This window comes from Salvelinus fontinalis, chromosome 13 (assembly GCF_029448725.1).
Source record: "Salvelinus fontinalis isolate EN_2023a chromosome 13, ASM2944872v1, whole genome shotgun sequence".
NCBI lineage: Eukaryota > Metazoa > Chordata > Actinopteri > Salmoniformes > Salmonidae > Salvelinus > Salvelinus fontinalis.
Genome location: NC_074677.1, coordinates 51526629 through 51548506, shown reverse-complemented (window position 1 = coordinate 51548506; position 21878 = coordinate 51526629). Strand labels below are relative to the sequence as shown.

Here is a 21878-nt window from a genome sequence, read left to right as displayed (position 1 = left end):
AATGTTCTGACGTTTTCCAGGGTGTCAGAGCAGTGAGTCAGGGAGTCAGTGTGTGTGGGGCTCATTGGAGTCATTCAACTTGACTGAACTAGGTAAGACTGGAGGCTGGAGCCTGTCAACATGCATCCCTGTTGATCCACTGCAATCAATAAACTGGTCAGCAGCTACAATAACAGTCCACCTCTCCTGTCTAACTCTGTGAACTAACACTAACTGAACAATGAACAGTGTGCAAATTACTCTGACAGAGAAACACCTGATCAAAACTCTACCCCAGTCTTGACTAATCCTTCAGACTTAAAATTGACTGGTTGCATTACTCACATCTGGGAGTGTCTACTGTCTCAGCTGTTCTTACTGTTCGCATTCAGATTGAGTGTAATTCTAAAGCAAATTAAACCCTATATAAAGCACTGTGTATGTGATGAAGCAATGTCTGGCCTATGTTTATGGAGAGGAGTGTGTTTCTATGACAGCTTGTGTATCCCACCCTGTTGAGCATTTCCTCTTCCTGTCAAGCTACTCACATCAATCTGCAGTATTAACTAGCAATGTTGGTGAAGCTACTCTGAAATATACAGTTTACCAGGCTGCTGATTGTTTCACACTGGAAGAAGTTAAGCTACACTTTAGCTGAAAAAGTAGATCACTACATCCAAACTACTTTGTGAAAAAATATCATATGTATATCTGAAATGTGAGAAAATGCAAATTGCAAGGACAGATCACTTTGGGGTCAGATGTTAACAGCATGTGTAATTGAGCCTATTAAACACAAAAACAAGAAGTATACAAAAACAAGAATAAGGTGGGTCTGATGCCAAAAAAGAAAGGGAATTATTGCCTACTTCACCCATAGTTTCTTTTCGTTTTGCAAAAAGAGTAGTGTGTAGTTCCAGTAGTTAGCTACACAGCTGCATGGCAACAAAGTAACTAACTACTGAAAACACTACCTCGATTTGAATTGAATTCAACTACCACCAAGTTACTGCAAAATGTAGTTACATTACTAGTTGAACTACATGTAGTTCACTACTCCTCAACACTGTTCACTAGTAACCTGGTGGTTACCCATTTCTCGCTAAAGAAAATAGCCCTACTGAACACACACTGAGACAAGTGATGATAGAATTGAGAGGACTTTGACAGGGGAAAGTGTGTAGATTAGGGCGCTGCTATGTTCCTAGCAACCTCTCAGAAATGCAATATAGGAAATATGGGCTGGTTTTCCCGACAGCTGGTCCCGGCCCTTATTACCACACAATGTAACTGTAAACAGATGTGGAGAGAGGAGGGAGGGACTAATAGAGATGGAGAAAGGAAGGAGTGCAGAGAGGAAGGGGATGTGGAGCAGAAAGGGCCGACCTTAGCCTTTCGGGCAAAACATTTAGTGTCTTTGACAGCAGAGAGAACATTTGAAGTTTTAAAGTTAATTTCCTGCAATTCTACACATTTTGCCATGGGGTATAAAGAAAATGTTGCCGTTTTAAAGCATGTTTTCTGCAGTTCTACACATTTTCCTACGGTTAGTAGAGAGAATTTAAAAATTTTATAAAACATTTCAGGTACTGTAATTCTACAAATTTTCTCATGGGGCAGAGAGAGAAAATTTCAGTTTTACAGCTAATTTCCTGCAATTCTACCCATTTGCCATGACTTATGTCATGTTAAGGATATCTGAGTTAAAGTGACTAACAAAATCAATGGGCCCCCCCTGGAGGTCAGAGCCCCTGGGCATGTGACCTGCATGCCCAGTCAGTATTTAACCATGATTACTTCACATTTAGAAGGCTGGCTAGGCTAACTGGCAAATCAAAACATTGTTAGCTGACATGGCTAATAGAGTGACTGTTAGTGACATAAGATAAAAACTGCTGATGCACAACATTTCCAACGTGCAGCTTGTATATTCAGTAAGCTGAAACCCTGACAGAGTTCCTAAAAGAAAAAGAGGATCGGGGCCTGAGGCCCCTAAGTGACCGCTTATCCCTGAAACCGGCCCTGGGAGCAGATGAGCAGAGAGAGGAAGGAAGGATGAGAGCAAAGAGCATAGTGTTATAAAACTGAGGCAGGGAGAGGTGGAAGCTGGCACTGACAGTCTTGACATGACTGCTAACATGCCAAAGTAAGCTCCAGAAAAAAAGTCCACCTCACAACCCTTCAGAAAGTGTAGGCCTATTCATGTTGAACACTGGTGTGCTGAGCTCAGAGCATAATGACGTGCTAATACGGTTTATTGAGGTTGACCTTTGGAATACACATTTCCAGAGCCTTTAGAAAGAATTCACACATCTTTACTTTTTACACATTTGTTGTGTTAAAGCCTGAATTAAAAATTGATTAAGTTTTGATTTTTTTTGTCACTGGCCTACTCACAATACCCTATAATGTTAAAGTAGAATTATGTTTTTAAAAATTTTGACAAAGTAATTACAAAATAAAGATGAAATCTCTTGAGTATTCAACCCCTTTGTTATAGCAAGCCTAAATAAGTTCAGGAGTAAAAATGTGCTTAACAAGTCACATACAGTTGAAGTCGGAAGTTTACATACACTTTATCCAAATACCTTTAAACTCAGTTTTTCACAATTCCTGACATTTAATCCTAGTAAAAATTCCCTGTCTTATTTTAAGAATGTGAAATGTCAGAATAATAGTAGAGTGAATTACTTATTTCAGCTTTTATTTCTTTCATCACATTCCCAGTGGGTCAGAAGTGTACATACACTCAATTAGTATTTGGTAGCATTGCTTTTAAATTGTTTAACTTGGGTCAAATATTTCGGGTAGCCTTCCACAACAAGTTGGGTGAATTTTGGCCCATTCCTCCTGACAGAGCTGGTGTAACTGAGTCAGGTTTGTAGGCCTCCTTAATCACAGACACTTTTTCTATAGGATTGAGGACAGGGCCTTGTCATGGCCACTCCAATACCTTGACTTTGTTGTCCTTAAGCCATTTTTCCACAATTTTGGAAGTATGCTTGGGGTCATTGTCCATTTGGAAGACCCATTTGCGACCAAGCTTTAACTTCCTGACTGATGTCTTGAGATGTTGCTTCAATATAATTTACATAATTTTCATCCTCATGATGCCATCTATTTTGTGAAGTGCACCAGTCCCTCCTGCAGCAAAGCACCCCCACAACATGATTCTGCCACCCCCGTGCTTCACTGTTGGGATGGTGTTCTTCGTCTTGCAAGCGTCCCCCTTTTTCCTCCAAGCATAACGATGGTCATTCTGGCCAAACAGTTCTATTTTTGTTTCATCAGAACAGAGGACATTTCTCCAAAAAGTACAACCTTTGTCCCCATGTGCAGTTGCAAACCGTAATCTGCCTTTTTTTATGGCGGATTTGGAGCAGTGGCTTCTTCCTTGCTGAGCGGACTTCAGGTTATGTCAATATAGGACTCGATTTACTGTGAAAATAAATACTTTTGTACCTGTTTCCTCCAGCATCTTCACAAGGTCCTTTGCTGTTGTTCTGGGATTGATTTGCACTTTTAGCACCAAAGTACATTCATCTCTAGGAGACAGAACGCGTCTCCTTCCTGAGCGGTATGCCGGCTGCATGGTCCCATGGTGTTTATACTTGCGTACAATTGTTTGTACAGATGAACATGGTACTTTCAGGTGTTTGGAAATTGCTCCCAAGGATGAACCAGACTTGTGGAGGTCTACAATTTTTTTTCAAAGGTCTTGGCTTATTTCTTTTGATTTTCCCATGATGTCAAGCAAAGAGGGACTGCGTTTGAAGGTAGGCCTTGAAATACATCCCCAGGTACACCTCCAATTGATTAAAATGATGTCAATTAGCCTATCAGAAGCTTCTAAAGCCATGACATCCTTTATGGGAATTTTCCAAGCTGTTTAAAGGCACAGTAACTTAGTGTATGTAAACTTCTGACCCACTGGAATTGTGATACAGTGAATTTTAAGTGAAATAATCTGTCTGTAAACAATTGTTGGAAAAATTACTTGTGTCATGCACATAGTAGATGTCCTAACCGACTTGCCAAAACTATCGTTTGTTGACAAGAAATTTGTGGAGTGGTTGAAAAACGAGTTTTAATGACTCCAACCTAAGTATGTAAACTTCCGACTTCAACTGTATTAAGTTGCATCGACTTTGTGTGAAATAATAGTGGTTAACATGATTCTGAATGAATACCTCATCTCTATACCCCACACATACAATTATCTTTCTGTATAGAACTTTGTGACATCTGCTGATGTAAAAAGGGCTTTATAATTACATTTGATTGATTGCTCTGTAATTGAGCTCAGTCGAGTAGTGAAATTCAAACACATATTCAGGTTTTCCAATGCCTCGCACAGAAGGGTAGATGGGTAAATTACACTTTGGATGGTAGGTCAATACACCCAGTCACTACAAAGATACATGCGTCCTTCCTAACTCAGTTGCTGGAGAGGAAGGAAACCGCTCAGAGATTTCACCATGAGGCCAATGGTGACATTAAAACAGTTACAGTTTAATGGCTGAGACAGGAGAAAACTGAGGATGGATCAACAACATTGTAGTTACTCCACAATACTAACCTAAATTACAGAGTGAAAAGAGGGAAGCCTGTACAGAATAAAAATATTCCAAAACAGGCATCCTGTTTGCATGAAGGCACTAAAGTAATACTGCAAAAAATGCGGCAAAGAAATTTACTTTATGTCCTGAATACTGTGTGCTTTGTTTGGTGCAAATACAATCCAACACACAGTATTACTGAGATCCACTCTCCATATTTTCAAGCATAATTGTGTCTGCATTATCTTAGCAGTATGCATCTAATCATTAAGGACTGGGGAGTTTTTCAGGATAAAAAAGAAACTGAATAGAGTTAAGCAGAGGCAAAATCCTAGAGGAAAACCTGGTTCAGTGTGCTTTCCACCAGACACTGAGATGAATTCACCTTTCAGCAGGACAATAGCCTAAAACACATGGCCAAATCTACACTGGAGCTGTTTACAAAGAAGACAGTGAATGTTTCTGAATGACCAAGTTACGGTTTTGACTTAAATCTACTTGACAATCTATGACAAGATCTGAAAATGGTTGTTTAGCAATGATCAACAACCAATTTGACAGAGCTTGAAGAATTCTGAAAATAATAATAATGGCACAATCCAGGTGTGGAAAGCTCTTAGAGACTTACCCAGAAAGACTCACAGCTTTAATCGCTGCCAAAGTTGCTTCTACATAGTATTGACTCCAGGGTGTGAATATTTATGTAAATTGGGTATTACTGTATATAATTTTCAATAAATATGCAGAAATTTCTAAAAACGTGTTTTCACTTTGTCATTATGGGGTATTGTGTGAGAGAAAAAAATCGATTTAATCCATTTTGAATTCAGGCTGTAACACAATAAAATGTGTAATAAATCAAGGGGTATGAACACTTTCTGAAGGCACTGTAACTGATGTTTTTGTTTACAGTTGCTGACTAGAACAGTGTCTCTAGAACAGTGTCTCTCATTGCAGGCACCAAAGAACAGAGGAAGAGGGCATGGGAGAACTGAGATGATATGTAACCATTCTAAAGCCCTTAATCCTTCATAGTCTCACAGAAATTTCATTTTCACCAGTTATGTATTTTCACATCGCAATTCTTACAAAAACACTGTCATTTGGCTCTGCAAGCTCAGCCCCTACATTCCCTAAGGGCCTATGCAACTTCCAAAGTTTGAAAAGTTACGATTTACTATTTGTATCAACAATGTTAATATTACACTGAATAAATCCAACATAAGGAACTTCTTCCTAATATTCAATTCCCCACCCCTTTTGCCCTCAGGACAGCCTCAATTTGTCAGGTCACGGACTCTACTCAAAAACATTCCAAAGGGATGCTGGCCAATGTTGACTGTATGTAATCTCCAGTTGTGTCAAGTTGGCTGGATGTCATTTGGGTGGTGGACCATTCTTGATATACAAGGGAAACTGTTGAGCATGAAAAACCCAGAAGCATTGCAGTTCTTGACACAGACCAGTGCGCCTGGCATCTCAAGGATTAAAAATCCTTCTTTAACCTGCCGCATCCCCTTCATCTACATTAGTCTGGGTACTCAGATTAATATAATAGTTTGATTAAAACATTTACATGCTTTGCAAGAACAACTTCCCTAACAATACTGTTTACATGCACACATCTGAAATCAGGCACTCTGATATATACACAAAATGGCCAATCAAAATAAACGTTCTACCACATGTTATTTTAGGAAGCATATTTGATTCTGAGTTCAGACATATAAAGTTTGTGTAAGTGACATCAATAAGGGATCCTAGCTTCACCTGGATTCACTGGGTCAGTCTATGGCTGCGGTTCAAACACTTAAAAGACACACCCTATCCCCTCGGCCCTCAAATTAAGTGGACACTTCTGATGACGTAGCATGACGTCTGACGAGAACATGCAGGGCAAGGGGCAAGGCAGAAAGGTCTGGGGGGTGATAAGAGACATATATAAGCCTAGGCAACCGTACCACTTGACATGACATGATACCGACGCCTTACTAATGTCTGCGTGACTCCTGCATTACGTGTCTGACTGACATGACATGATGCCAACGCCTTACTAACGTCTGCGTGACTCCTGCGTTACGTGTCTAACTGACATGACATGATACCAACGCCTTACTAACGTCTGCGTGACTCCTGCGTTACGTGTCTGACTGACATGACATGATACCAACGCCTTACTAACGTCTGCGTGACTCCTGCGTTACGTGTCTAACTGACATGACATGATACCAACGCCTTACTAACGTCTGCGTGACTCCTGCGTTACGTGTCTGACTGACATGACATGATACCAACGCCTTACTAACGTCTGCGTGACTCCTGCATTACGTGTCTAACTGACATGACATGATACCAACGCCTTACTAACGTCTGCGTGACTCCTGCATTACGTGTCTGACTGACATGACATGATACCAACGCCTTACTAACGTCTGCGTGACTCCTGCGTTACGTGTCTGACTGACATGACATGATGCCAACGCCTTACTAACGTCTGCGTGACTCCTGCGTTACGTGCCTGACTGACATGACATGATGCCAAAGCCTTACTAATGTCTGCGTGACTCCTGCGTTACGTGTCTGACTGACACGATGCCAACGCCTTACTAACGTTCGCGTGACTCCTGCGTTACGAGTCTGACTGACATGATGCCAACGCCTTACTAACGTCTGCGTGACTCCTGCGTTACGTGTCTGACTGACATGACATGATACCAACGCCTTACTAACGTCTGCGTGACTCCTGCGTTACGTGTCTGACTGACATGACATGATGCCAACGCCTTACTAACGTCTGCGTGACTCCTGCGTTACGTGTCTGACTGACATGACATGATGCCAAAGCCTTACTAATGTCTGCGTGACTCCTGCGTTACGTGTCTGACTGACATGACATGATGCCAAAGCCTTACTAATGTCTGCGTGACTCCTACGTTACGTGTCTGACTGACACGATGCCAACGCCTTACTAACGTTCGCGTGACTCCTGCGTTACGTGTCTGACTGACATGATGCCAACGCCTTACTAACGTCTGCGTGACTCCTTCGTTACGTGTCTGACTGACATGATGCCAACGCCTTACTAACGTCTGCGTGACTCCTGCGTTACGTGTCTGACTGACATGACATGATACCGACGCCTTACTAATGTCTGCGTGACTCCTGCGTTACGTGTCTGACTGACATGATGCCAACGCCTTACTAACGTCTGCGTGACTCCTGCGTTACGTGTCTGACTGACATGACATGATACCGACGCCTTACTAATGTCTGCGTGACTCCTGCATTACGTGTCTGACTGACACGATGCCAACGCCTTACTAATGTCTGCGTGACTCCTGCGTTACGTGTCTGACTGACACGATACCAACGCCTTACTAACGTCTGCGTGACTCCTGCGTTACGTGTCTGACTGACATGATGCCAACGCCTTACTAATGTCTGCGTGACTCCTGCGTTACGTGTCTGACTGACATGACATGATGCCAAAGCCTTACTAATGTCTGCGTGACTCCTGCGTTACGTGTCTGACTGACATGACATGATGCCAAAGCCTTACTAACGTCTGCGTGACTCCTGCGTTACGTGTCTGACTGACACGATGCCAACGCCTTACTAACGTCTGCGTGACTCCTGCGTTACGTGTCTGACTGACATGATGCCAAAGCCTTACTAACGTCTGCGTGACTCCTGCGTTACGTGTCTGACTGGCATGATGCCAAAGCCTTACTAATGTCTGCGTGACTCCTGCGTTACGTGTCTGACTGACATGATGCCAACGCCTTACTAACGTCTGCGTGACTCCTGCGTTACGTGTCTGACTGACATGACATGATGCCAACGCCTTACTAACGTCTGCGTGACTCCTGCGTTACGTGTCTGACTGACATGATGCCAACGCCTTACTAACGTCTGCGTGACTCCTGCGTTACGTGTCTGACTGACATGATACCAACGCCTTACTAACGTCTGCGTGACTCCTTCGTTACGTGTCTGACTGACATGACACGATGCCAACGCCTTACTAACGTCTGCGTGACTCCTGCGTTACGTGTCTGACTGACATGATGCCAACGCCTTACTAACGTCTGCGTGACTCCTGCGTTACGTGTCTGATTGACATGACATGATGCCAAAGCCTTACTAACGTCTGCGTGACTCCTGCGTCGTGTGTTAATGAAAGTCATAATGTTTTTATGACTTTTATATTCATATTAATTAAATCTCAACCATAAATGTTAGAAACAGACAATTTGTCCCCCTGGAAATTCTGGAAATTCTGGAAATTCGTCACTCGTTCATCCCGCGATGATTGTGTTTCAGCCACCGGTAGCTTGTGGGTGCTTTATATTCGCTTCAGTCAATTATGAGTGTGTCTACTTATAATTATAGAATTATTAATATACTCCTACTGTATGATAGCTAGCAAATTAATTAGCTAACTAACGTTAGCCTGCATAGCTGGAAGTTCTGAAGAAGAAACATTTTTTATTTCTACAATTTCCAAAAGATAACCAAACAGAAACATATTTACTTGTTACGAGATGTATTTGTGCCGTCATGTGCATTAGTAGCACAATTTCTAACTTATTTGCATTCGATTTTACTTACACTTGTATGTTGACTTCTCCATTGATGTTGTTTTTAAGTTTTCGCAGGCTTTTCTTAGCGGATGTACAATCGTAGTGAATTGAATTATGGGGTGTTTCAGGCCCGGAGTGAACATCATTGTACACTCGCAAAGCCGACTAAAAACGAGGGCTAACGGGCTTATGTTGCAAACTTCCCTTGCTTGGCTAATCATTTGGACCGCCCACCAAGATGGCGACGGGGATTCCCCCAAGGGCATAAGGCGAGGGTAAGTGGACAAGGGTGTGTCTTTTAAGTGTTTGGACCCCAACCTATGTCATGGAAAGAGCCGGTGTTCTTAATGTTTTGTACGCTCAAACCTGGGTCTGTAGTGACGCCTCTAGCACTGTGATGCAGTGCCTTAGACCTCTTAGGCCTATTTTTTTATTATTATTATTTTTTTAAATACATTTTATCCCCTTTTCTCCCCAATTTTCGTCGTATCCAATCGCTAGTAATTACTATCTTGTCTCATCGCTACAACTCCCGTACAGGCTCGGGAGAGACGAAGGTCGAAAGCCACGCGTCCTCCGAAGCACAACCCAACCAAGCCGCACTGCTTCTTAACACAGCGCCTCCAACCCGGAAGCCAGCCGCACCAATGTGTCGGAGGAAACACCGTGCACCTGGCCCCCTCGGTTAGCGCGCACTGCGCCCGGCCCGCCACAGGAGTCGCTGGAGCGCGATGAGACAAGGATATCCTTTCCGGCCAAACCCTCCCTAACCCGGACTACGCTAGCCCAATTGTGCGTCGCCCCACGGACCTCCCGGTCGCAGCCGGCTGCGACAGAGCCTGGGCGCGAACCCAGAGACTCTGGTTGCACAGCTAGCACTGCGATGCAGTGCCCTAGACCACTGCGCCACCCGGGAGGCCTCTTAGGCCTATTTTGATAATATATTGCAGAGGTGACAGCCTATCAGAAGATTGGAGGTGTGGCTTATGGGAGACGTGGCTTTCATGTAATTATTTTTGGCCAGCCATTAGAGTAAACGTTTGTACACTGCAGATTTTTTTTTCTTTAGTGTTTATACATAGGACACATCAGTGAAGGTTTGTGGGAGGAACTGTAGGAGGAGGGGCTCATTGTAATGGCGTCACTACAGACCCAGGTTTGATCTCGGCTGTATCACAACCGGCCGTGATCGGGAGTCCCATAGGGCGGTGCCAATAGGCCCAGTGTCTTCTAGACACCCAGTTCTTCTAGACACCTTTACTTGTAAGCGTGTATAGGGGCATTAGTTAACATTTTGGTTTTGTGTTTTTTTATAGAACAATGCCAAAATATAGAAGAAAACAATACACTCAACCTGATTGGATATTCTACCTTAATCCTTCTCTTGGTCCAGCTTGTGCAACTGTTTCAAAGTGTTGCTTTGTTTTGACATTTAAGCTCAGCCTCTCTTCAGTGGAAATAATGAAGTATTCTATTCTGTTGAGCTTTGATTTCAGAGCGGCAGGTCGGCAAGTCCAGTCAAGTTATTTGGTGATCTGACCTCGTTCAAACCCTGAACACTTGCCTCCTCCATGTTTGATGACAGCATGTGCATGTAGAACATTCTTAACCAGCCAGTGTTTGGGACAGTCATACAGCCAGTAAAGGGGGAGAAGGAGAGGTGAACCATTGAGGGAAAGGGTTCGGTGGCACTGACGCGTGTCTGAGGGTGAGAGATGTGTGTGAATCAGCCTGGGCAGCAGACAGAATCACCCCCAACCATTCACTGTGCTCCAGCCCTGACAGGCAGAAAGAGCCTTATTAATGAACAGGGCCTGCTCTGAAAAAAAACTGCACATGCCAATGGAATGTAATAGGAGTTAATGTGGTAGTTACCTCACATACAGGGGCAGCAAGTGAGAGGCACACACACACACATTGCCAAACCCCCATGGAACAGAGAGAGAGGTGCAGCGGGAAGAGAGGGATAGTGATAGAGCAAACGGGGGGGTGGTAGAGAAAGCAGAGAAGGGTGGATGGGGGAGGGAGAAAAGAAGGAGGTGATTGTTGGGGAGTTAGGAAGAATGTATAAAACGAGGGCCAGAGAGAAGGGGAGAGAGTCACTGAACAGAAAGAGAGAGAAGAAACATTGGTGGCAAGATTTCGAAAGCAATAAAGGACTATCGAAAAATCAGGTAAACTGATATTTTTATGAATATGAATCAATCTAAAATGATTGTCTTGTCCTTATTCTATGTGAATTACTAAAGAAAGCATTTCTACAATGTGTTGAAGTCTATTGACACACATCTAACTCTGTGACTACTGGCATACAGTTGGGTTGGGTTGTCTCATGCTCCCTGTTAGTGTGGTTCTACGGAACCTTACCTATGGTTGTTTGGTGTGTGCGGCTTGCTGTTAGATTAGTATGTTTATTCATCCATACTTGTTAATTTAGGGAATCTGTCAGGTAGATATATTTGTATAGAATCATGGGGAGATTGCACTGGCAGCTCTGCTGTAAGTGGGAGCAGCTGACAGGGCTGTTCTGTGTGCTGGGTGTGTAAAGCCTGGCTCGAACCCACTGTGCAGATTTATTCCTCAGTGCTTCAATGTTCCCAAAATGTTCAACATAAAAGGGCAGCTGTGTGTGAAGAACTTTTGTACAGTATGGTCATACTGTGTGATGAAAATTAAACTCAAGTATCATGAATAACATAAAACTTGATGTTACATTTCTACCTTGTTTTCCATTCATGGAGGCAGGGGATTCATTGTGGGATTGGGTCTGTTTTTTTTTTTTACATTACAAAGCTTTGGGTTTCAGATTAGCATATTGGTGTTTTAAATCCCAAATGATGGTGGTGCCAGTAACCACTTCCACATTCATGTTTTAGCAGACAATCGTATCCAGAGGAATTAGGGTTAAGTGCCTAGCTCAAGGGCACAGACAGATTTTGCAACTTGCCGGCTCAGGGATTCGAACCAGCTACCTTTTGGTTACTTGCCCAACTCTCTTAACTGCTAGGCTACCAACCGCCCTGTGTCAATCTACGCTGGTCTGATTTATAAAAAGGGTTGAGGGAAATAAATTCTCATGTGCGATATCCCATACAGCACGTGAAATCAAGCATTCTTCACAAATGTAAGAATAACAACACATTTGGAATATATACAGAACCAGTCAAAAGTCTGGACACACCTACTCATTCATGGGTTTTTCTTTATTTTTACGATTTTCTACATTGTAGAATAATAGTGAAGGCATCAAAACTATGAAGTAACACATATGGAATCATGTAGTTACCAAAAAAGTGTTAAACAAATCAAAATATATTTTAGATTTTAGATTCTTCAAAGTAGCCACCTTTTGCCTTGATGACAGCTCTCAACCAGCTTCATGAGGTAGTCACCTGGAATGTATTTCAATTAACAGGTATGCCTTGTTAAAAGTACATTTTACTTTTAACAACTTGTTAAAAGTACATTTTAACAAGACATGAAAGTCAGTCAATCCGGAAAATATCAAGAACTTTGAAAGTTTCTTCAAGTGCAGTCGCAAAAACCATCAAGCGCTATGATGAAACTGTCTCTCATGAGGATCGCCACAGGAAAGGAAGACCCAGCGTTACCTCTGCTGCAGAGGATAAGTGCATTGGAGTACCAGCCTCAGAAATTGCAGCACAAATAAATGTTTCACAGAATTCAAGTAACAGAAACCTCTCAACATCAACTGTTCAGAGGAGACTGCGTGAATCAGGCCTTCATGGTCGAATTGCTGCAAAGAAACCACTGCTAAAGGACACCAATAAGAAGAAGAGACTTGCTTAGGCCAAGAAACACGAGCAATGGATATTAGACTGGTGGAAATCTGTCCTTTGGTCTGATGACGCCAATTTTGAGATTTTTGGTTCCAACCACCGTGTCTTTGTGAGACGCAGAGTAGGTGAACAGATGATTTCCGCATGTGTGCTTCCCACCGAAAAGCATGGAGGAGGAGGTGTGAGGGTGCTTTGCTGGTGACACTGTATGTCATTTATTTAGATTTCAAGGTACACTCAACCAGCATGGCTAGCACAGCATTCTGCAGCGATACGCCATCTCATCTGGTTTGCTCTTAGTGGGACTATCGTTTGTTTTTCAACAGGACAATGACCTAACACACCTCCAGAATGTGTAAGGGCTATTTGACCAAGAAGGAGAGTGATGGAGTGTTGCAACAGACAAGGTGGCCTCCACAATCACCCGACCTCAACCCAATTGAGATGGTTTGGGATGAGTTGGACCACAGAGTGAAGGAAAAGCAGCCAACAAGTGCTCAGTATACAGTTGATAATATAAGTTTGTTAACAAGTCGGTTAGGACATCTACTTTGTGCATGACACAAGTAATTTTTCCAACAATTTTACAGACAGATTATTTCACTTAAAATTCACTGTATCACAATTCCACTGGTTCGGAAGTTTACATACACTAAGTTGACTGTAACTTTAAACAGCTTGGAAAATTCCCAAAAAGGATGTCATGGCTTTTCTGATAGATTTTCTTCATCATTTGAGTCAATTGGAGGTGTACTTGTGGATGTATTTCAAGGCCTACCTTCAAACACAGTCCCTCTTTGCTTGACATCATGGGAAAATAAAAATAAATAAGACAAGACCTTATAAAAACAATTGTAGAAATTGTCTTTCCACAAGTCTGGTTCATCCTTGGGAGCAATTTCCAAATGCCTGAAGGTACCACGTTCATCTGTACAAACAATAGTACGCAAGTATAAACACCATGGGACCACGCAGCCGTCATACTGCTCAGGAAGGAGACGCGTTCTGTCTCCTAGAGATGAACGTACTTTGGTGCAAATCAATCCCAAAAACAACAGCAAAGGACCTTGTGAAGATGATGTTGGAGGAAACCGGTACAAAAATATCTATATCCACAGTAAAATGAGTCCTATATCGATATAACCTGAAAGGCCGCTCAGCAAGGAAGAAGCCACTTCCATAAAAAAGCCAGAATGCGGTTTGCAACTAGACATGGGGACAAAGATCGTACTTTTTGGTAAAATGTCCTCTGGTCTGATGAAACAAAAATAGAACTGTTTGGCCATAATGACCATCATTATGTTTGGAGGAAAAGCGGGGAGGCTTGCAGGCCAAAGAACACCATCCCAACCGTGAAGCACGGGGGTGGCAGCATCATGTTATGGGGGTGCTTTGCTGCAGGAGGGACTGGTGCACTTCACAAAATAGATGGTATCATGAGGGAGGAAAATTATGTGGATATATTGAAGCAACATCTCAAGACATCAATCAGGAAGTTAAAGCTTGGTCGCAAATGGGTGTTCCAAATGGACAATGACCCCAAGCATGCTTCCAAAGTTGTAGAAAATGGCTTAAGGACAAAAAAGTCAAGGTATTGGAGTGGCCATCACAAGGCCCTGACCTCATCCTATAGAAAATGTGTGTGCAGAACTGAAAAAGCGTGTGTGAGCAAGGAGGCCTACAAACCTGACTCAGTTACACCAGCTCTGTCAGGAGGAATGGGCCAAAATTACCTCAACTTGTTGTGGGAAGCTTGTGGATGGCTACCAGAAACGTTTGACACAAGTTAGCCATTTTAGAGGCAATGCTACCAAATACTAATTGAGTGTATGTACACTTCTGACCCACTGGGAATGTGATGAAAGAAATTAAACCTGAAACAAATCATTCTCTACTATTATTCTGACATTTCACATTCTTAAAATAAAGTGGTGATCCTAACTGACTTAAGACAGGGGATTTCTACTAGGATTAAATGTCAGGAATTGTGAAAAACTGATTTTAAATGTATTTGGCTAAGGTGTATGTAAACTTCCGACTTCAACTGTATGTGGGAACTCCTTCAATACTGTTGGAAAAGCATTCCATGTGAAGCTGGTTGAGAGAATGGCAAGAGTGTGCAAAGCTGTTATCAAGGCAAAGAGTGGCTATGTTTGACACTTTTTTGGTAACTACATGATTCCATATGTGTTATTTCATAGTTTTGATGTCTTCATTATTATTCTGCAATGTAGAAAACAGTACAAATAAAGAAAAACCTTTGAATGAGTAGGTGTGTCCAAACTTTTGACTGGTACTGTACAGATATACATACAGATGTATGTCTCCATCCGAATATCTTTCATAAGCAGATCCTTTGTCAAACCCTCTCTAATGGAGTGTTATTTTCTATCATCTTCAGATACCATGTCCACCAATAAGGATTGTCCACCTCCACTGATAATCCTCTTACTGGCCCTTCTTAATGGCTCCTCCTCCTTTGCCGCACCTTCTGACGTCTCATGGACCAACCACACAGCCACCCTGCCTCTGAGGCCAAACGGAGACACGTACGACCTATTGCAGCTCCACTCAGACGACTACTACGATACATTTACGGATCCACCCAGTCACCCCCCACCTGCCCCCTCACAGGGCACCAATCCTCAACCCTGTGACTATGACCCCTGTCGAGAGCAACAGCCTCCCTGTTCCCAGCTAGCAGCATCCAGCGGCTGCCTGTGTCCGGGGGTGAGTGGGCCCCATGTGGCCCCAGAGGCTCCCTACCTGAAGAGACTGTCTATGGACGGTTCAGGAGTTGTGGTTCAGTGGTGTGCACCATTGTCTTTCGTGACCCATTATAAGGTGGTGGTGGGTACGCTGGAGCCATTGGTGTTTGGTGTAGACCAGAGGAGTGGTACTGTGAGGGGGATGGGGCAGGGGGCAGAGGTGTGTGTGGTGGCGGTGAATTATGTTGGAGTCAGTGAGCGTCAGGAGGGGTCCTGTACGATGTACGAGCCCCCTGGGGACAGCAGTGTGGCCCTCAAAGCTGGGCTGATCGGAGGGGCCCTGGGGCTCCTGTTGCTCCTCTCACTGGCTGTCCTGCTATGGAGGCACAGGGCTCGGAGAAAAGCAGATGCCAGGATCACCCAGGCCACAGAGGAAACACTATGAGAGGACTGAGGGTGGGCTATGGTAGAGGTTGACTCAGGGGTGGCTATCTAGGGCTGAGAATAGAGACATTTTATTCCTACTCTTATGGTTAAAAATAAAAGCTATGCAGGAAGGCTCTTTAGTCATAAGTTTCACACCAAGTTGACAGATATTTAGGAGACCTCATGAGCTCTCCTAACCAGTTAAAAGTTACCAGCAGATGTCTTGATAATAGAACAATGCAGTGAGTCAGTGGTTCCTCCTGTGCCACATGCAATTGCTTTGGAGTTGTTAAAAGACTGTTTTGATATTTCTATATGATCAATCCATAAATAATCTAGACCTACATGCAACAGTACCTCTCGCGCTTTTGACAATGATTTCACATGAGGCCTATTTCACAAATACTTAGGCTCATAAATAAACATGTTTTTCTTTCAATTATTTAACTACCTACATCATGTTATTTCAAGTTATCCATTTGGAGAGCAACATCACCTTGAATTTTAGGACTCCTTTAGGTAGTCATTGGAACAGTCATTGGGGCTTATAAATTCAGGGGATTATAATAATATGAATTCAGCCTTTACTACTCAAGCCCATAGAAAGGCATTGAATAACACATTCATGAATGTTAAAAAGACAATAAAAAAATATCTTATAAAGAATACAGTTTTGAAGTGTCTATCTAGGAGATATAAGAAAGCTCAGGAAATACACTACATGATCAAAAGTATGTGGACACTCAATAAATCAGTCAATGAATCATATGTATTTATAAAGCCCTTTTTACATCAGCTGATGTCACAAAGTGCTGTACAGAAACCCAGCCTGAAACCCCAAACAGCAAGCAATGCAGATGTAGAAGCACGGTGGCTCGGAAAAACTCCCTAGAAAGGCAGAAACCTAGCAAAAAATCTAGAGAGGAACCAGGCTATGGGTGGCCAGTCCTCTTCTGGCTGTGCCTGGTGGAGATTATAAGAGTACATGGCCATTTAAGGCCAGATTGTTCTTCAAGATGTTCAAACGTTCATAGATGACCAGCAGGGTCAAATAATAATCACAGTGGTTGTAGCGGGTGCAACAGGTCAGTACCTCAAGAGTAAATGTCAGTTGAGACAACTGTACAATCATCAAGATTAATTGTCAGATCCAACAGCAGATCTCTTTGTTTCTTGGGACCTAGAACTAGCATCTCTGTTTTGTCCGAGTTTAAACGCAAAACATTTGCCGCCATCCACTTCCTTATGTCTGAAACACAGGCTTCCAGGGCAGAACAATTTTGAGGTTTCACCATGTTTCATCGAAATGTACAGCTGTGTGTCGTCTGCATAGCAGTGAAAGTTGACATTGTGTTTCTGAATGAACTCACCAAGAGGTAGAATATATAGTGAAAACAATAGTGGTCCAAAAACGGAACCTTGAGGAACGCTGAAACTTACCATTGATTTGTCAGGGGGCAAACCATCCACAGAGACAAACTGATATCTTTCAGACAGAGGCAAGAACATGTCCGTGTAGATCACTTAAGGTTTCTAATCTCTCCAAAAGAATGTGGTGATCGATGGTGTCAAAAGCAGCATTAAGGTCTTGGAGCACGAGGACAGATGCAGAGCCTTGGTCTGGCGCCATTAAAAGGTAATTTACCACCTTCACGAGTGCTGTCTCAGTGCTATGATGGGGTCTAAAACCAGACTGAAGCATTTCGTATATATATTATTTGTCTTCAGGAAGGCAGTGAGTTGCTGCACAACAGCTTGTTCAAAACATTTTGAGAGAAATAGGAGATTCGAATAGGCCGATAGCGTTTTACATTTTCCAGGTCAAGGTTTGGCTTTTTCAAGAAAGGCTTTATTACTGACACTTTTAGTGAGTTTGGTACAACATAGGGGGGCCAAGCACAGGAAGTAGCTCTTTCAGTAGTTTAGTTTGAATAGGGTCCAGTATGACGGTTTGACGGTTTAGAGGCCATGACTATTTTCATGAATATGTCAAGAGATACAGGATTTAAAAAACTTGAGTGTCTCCATTGATCCAGGTCCTGGGAGTTCTGTGCAGTCTCAGGACAACTGAGCTTTGGAGAAATACACAGATCCAAAGTGAAGTCCGTAATGATCGTGATCTTTTCATCGAAGAAGTTAATGAATTTATCACTGCTGAAGTGAAAGCTATCCTCTTTTGTTGAATGCTGCTTTTTAGTTAGCTTTGCGACAGTATCAAAAATGTATTTAGGATTGTTCTTATTCTCCTCCATTAGGTTGGAAACATAGGATGATCGTGCAGCAGTGAGGGCTCTTCGATATTGCACAGTACTGTCTTACAAGCTAGTCGGAAGACTTCCAGTTTGGTGGCGTGCCATTTCCTTTCCAATTTTCTGGAAGCTTGCTTCAGGGCTCGGTATTTTCTGTATACCGGGAAGCAAATGTCTTGTGACAAATATTTTTTGTTCTTAGGGGATCGACTGCATCTAGGGTATTACGCAAAGTTAAATTAAGATCCTCAGTTAGGTGGTTAACCGATTTTTCTACTCCGACGTCCTTGGGGATTAGGATATTGAATTTGAATTGAATACTTTTGAATTTGTAATGCACAAATGTAATCATTAAATTCCTAAATTGAACTTCTATTTCATGATTTGAAACTGAATTGAATAAATATTGCATTCAGATTAAAAATTATATTTCAATTTAATTCAATATTCTAATTCAATATTTATATATTCAGTTTCAATATGGTAGATATCACAGTCATTTTCTGTGTATCAAGTTTACAAACCATTATTTCAAGTTGACCAAAGTTTCATAATTTCTCAGATCCATTCAGATACAGTTTTCAAATTTAGTTTTCAAATTCAGTTTCTAAATTCAGTTTCTAAATTCATATTCAAAACTGGTCACAACATCTGGGTACTTTGACAGCCAGGAAAAGTAGAAGAACAATGATAAATCTTACTCTCTTCCAACAATGATAAATCTAACTCCCTACACTCGGGCTCCCGAGTTCCGCAGCGGTCACATGCTGACCAGACTGGACACGTCGCGTGCACGAGCGTCGCAAAATAAATGTTGAAATCCATCTTTTTCAATTATTGCACACACACTGCTCGCGCCCGCTAACGAGTGTCTGCAATGCCAAGGGCTAACACGGAACCCAAACCGTCTGCGCGCGTGCGCCATCGTGCGCTATCGTGCATACATTTATTTTGTCCCACTACACCAAACACACAGGTTAAAATATCAAAACAAATTTGGGGACAGGTCGAAAAGCATTAAACATGTATGGAAATTTAGCTAGTTAGCTTGCAATTGCTAGCTAATTTATCCTATTTAGCTAGCTTGCTGTTGCTAGCTAATTTGTCCTGGGATATAAACATTGAGTTGTTATTTTACTTGAACTGCACAAGGTCCTCTACTCCGACAAATTAATCCACACATAAAACGGCCAACTGAATCGTTTCTAGTCATCTCTCCTCCTTCCAGGCTTTTTCATCGTTGAACTTATATGGTGATCGCATCTAAACTTTCATAGTATTACCAGACTACCGGCAAAACAGTTCGTCTTTCAATCACCCACGTGGGTATAACCAATGAGGAGATGGCACTTCGGTACCTGCTTCTATAAACCAATGAGGAGATGGGAGAGGCAGGACTTTCAACGCGATCTGCGTCAGAAATAGAAAGGAGTTCTATTTTAGCCCTTGGCATCGCACGCGAGCAGTGTGGGTGCAATAATTGAATAACATGGATTTCAAAATGTATTTTGCGACACTCGCACACGCAACGTGTTCGGTCTGGTCAGCATGTAAAATAGAACTCCTTTCTATTTCTGACGCAGATCGCGCTGAAAGTCCTGCTTCTCCCATCTCCCATTTTGCGTTTAATTTAAATTCATCAGAGGAACCAAAACGGCACAAAACAGGCTTCTTATGAAGGTATGTAACTAGCTGTGCTAGCAACTGTTTACCCCATACCATGGCCTGGTTAGCCATATCCAGATGTTGAGATGTGTTAACATGCGGCCATACAGTAACATATGAACACTGTTTTTTTGCAACCAGGCTGTGCCCTGCCTCCTAGAGTTTGTTTAACAGACAAATAAAGATACACACTCCAACTCAGTTTAAAGTGGGGAAAAGTAGTACAAAAAAATGTGACATCCTCCAACAGCTACATAATTTGGGCAGCTGTAAAGACCAATAAGCTTGAAAATTTGCTGACACTTGTTAAATAATAGTCAGATGAATCTAACCAAGCCAACCCCCTATGTATGTTAATTTGGTTGCTGATCCAGCCTCTCCAACTAGTGTGTGTGTGTGTGTGTACATAAAATATTATAATTATATATTTTTTCTTCTCCTTCGCCACAGCTGCAGATGTAAAGGACAAATTTTGCGTCATGATTCATCTACAGCAGGCAAGTCAAGTAGATGGAGGTCTTTCGACGGTCAGACGCGGAGGCTGAGGCTGCTTACACTCTACGACGGGTACACTTCACCCATCTGGACTTCCTGGGGGACACTTTTAGACCATGGTAAAGCTAGGACAATATGGCCACACCATCTCCAACTACAAGACCAGTAAGTGTTCCTTGTCAAAAATCCCAAGGTTTACACCAGTCTCAATCCATTCCAAAGGGACCAAATAACCAAGCAGCTGAACAGTCAGTCATTCCTTATCCTCTGCTTCCACCTTGTGGTGCATTTATTTACATATCATTTACGTCGCTTTACAATAAGATTGACAAGCTAAAATGGAGGCTTTGAGTTATGATTTCATTAAAGCTGAGATCTGCAAAAGGTGAAACAGCATCACTGGTCGCTTCAGGTGCATTTCTTATTGTTATGTTCATCAAACAGAGGAGAGAACCACCCGGCGTTGTGGTAAAAAAAAAATTATAGTACTTACTCTGCTGTTCTATCAGTGTGCAATGATGTACAATGATGTCCAGGTGGGGAAAAACAAGGTTTCTTTGTTTAAAGTAACATCTTTGTTATAATATCGCAAACGGAAATGGCAGTTTCACACCACAACTTATTTAAATCCAACCCTTGAAGTCCTCTAAGAATGTATTGATAAACACGGATTTAGATCATGTGATTAAACTACTGTTATAAGATGCCTTTAGAAAAAAAAGTATTTGACACAAACATCATTTGTTTTGCTTTTCAGGTACATGATAAAATGTACAATGAGCCCAGAAGACACCCCCCCTCAGTGCAACCATCAGTCCAAGCCCCAATGGACCAAGCACAAAGTGGGTCAAGTCCAGATGGAGAGACACCCCAGTCCTCCAGAAGGAGATTCCATCCCAGTGGGAATAATCAGGCAAAGAAGGAGGTATATGCCAAAGTTCTTGCTTACCTACGAGAACCAGCACCCACAGCCACAGAGTCTGATCCATCTGCAGTTTCTGGGATGCTACCAAGACTTCAATTGATGGCCAAAAGTGGACATCCAGCAACTGCTGCTAAAGTATCTTTTTCAAGATTTAAATAGCGAGTGAGAATTGAGAGAGCAGAGATATTGAAATGGTGAATTATGTTTGTATGTATTCATTGTGCATACATTATTAAATCGATTAACCTACAGTTCTGACTCATTACGCTATACTTTTTTATTTTAATGATAATGGATAAGTAACAATAAAATAATGCATGAGATGGAATTCAATAGATAATCAATATAGGCTACAAAAAGTTGACATGCTAGTTTCTGAAACAATTAGGGCTACAGCAAGATGGTGTTAAAGTGTGACGATGATTATCGGAAAAGGTTCCACTGCCAGCTGACTGCACCCTCAGGCGAGTTGAAGTAGTCCTTGTTCTC

At 42.3% G+C, this 21878-nt stretch overlaps 1 protein-coding gene across 2 annotated transcripts; it reads left to right on the top strand.

The window, feature by feature from the left end:
- The first annotated feature begins 10480 nt into the window (after nucleotides 1-10480).
- LOC129868945 (LRRN4 C-terminal-like protein) lies at nucleotides 10481-21640 on the top strand. Of its 2 annotated transcripts, XM_055943319.1 has the most exons (4): nucleotides 10481-11295; nucleotides 15323-19984; nucleotides 20420-20629; nucleotides 21222-21640. In XM_055943319.1, the coding sequence occupies exon 2, from the start codon at nucleotides 15328-15330 to the stop codon at nucleotides 16072-16074; it is 747 nt and encodes a 248-aa protein (XP_055799294.1). In that variant the 5' UTR covers nucleotides 10481-11295; nucleotides 15323-15327; the 3' UTR covers nucleotides 16075-19984; nucleotides 20420-20629; nucleotides 21222-21640. The 2 variants fall into 2 exon arrangements, 1 of the variants encoding a protein (XP_055799294.1); XR_008761839.1 differs by lacking the exon at nucleotides 15323-19984 and having other exon boundaries at nucleotides 11145-11295.
- The last annotated feature ends 238 nt before the right edge of the window (nucleotides 21641-21878 follow it).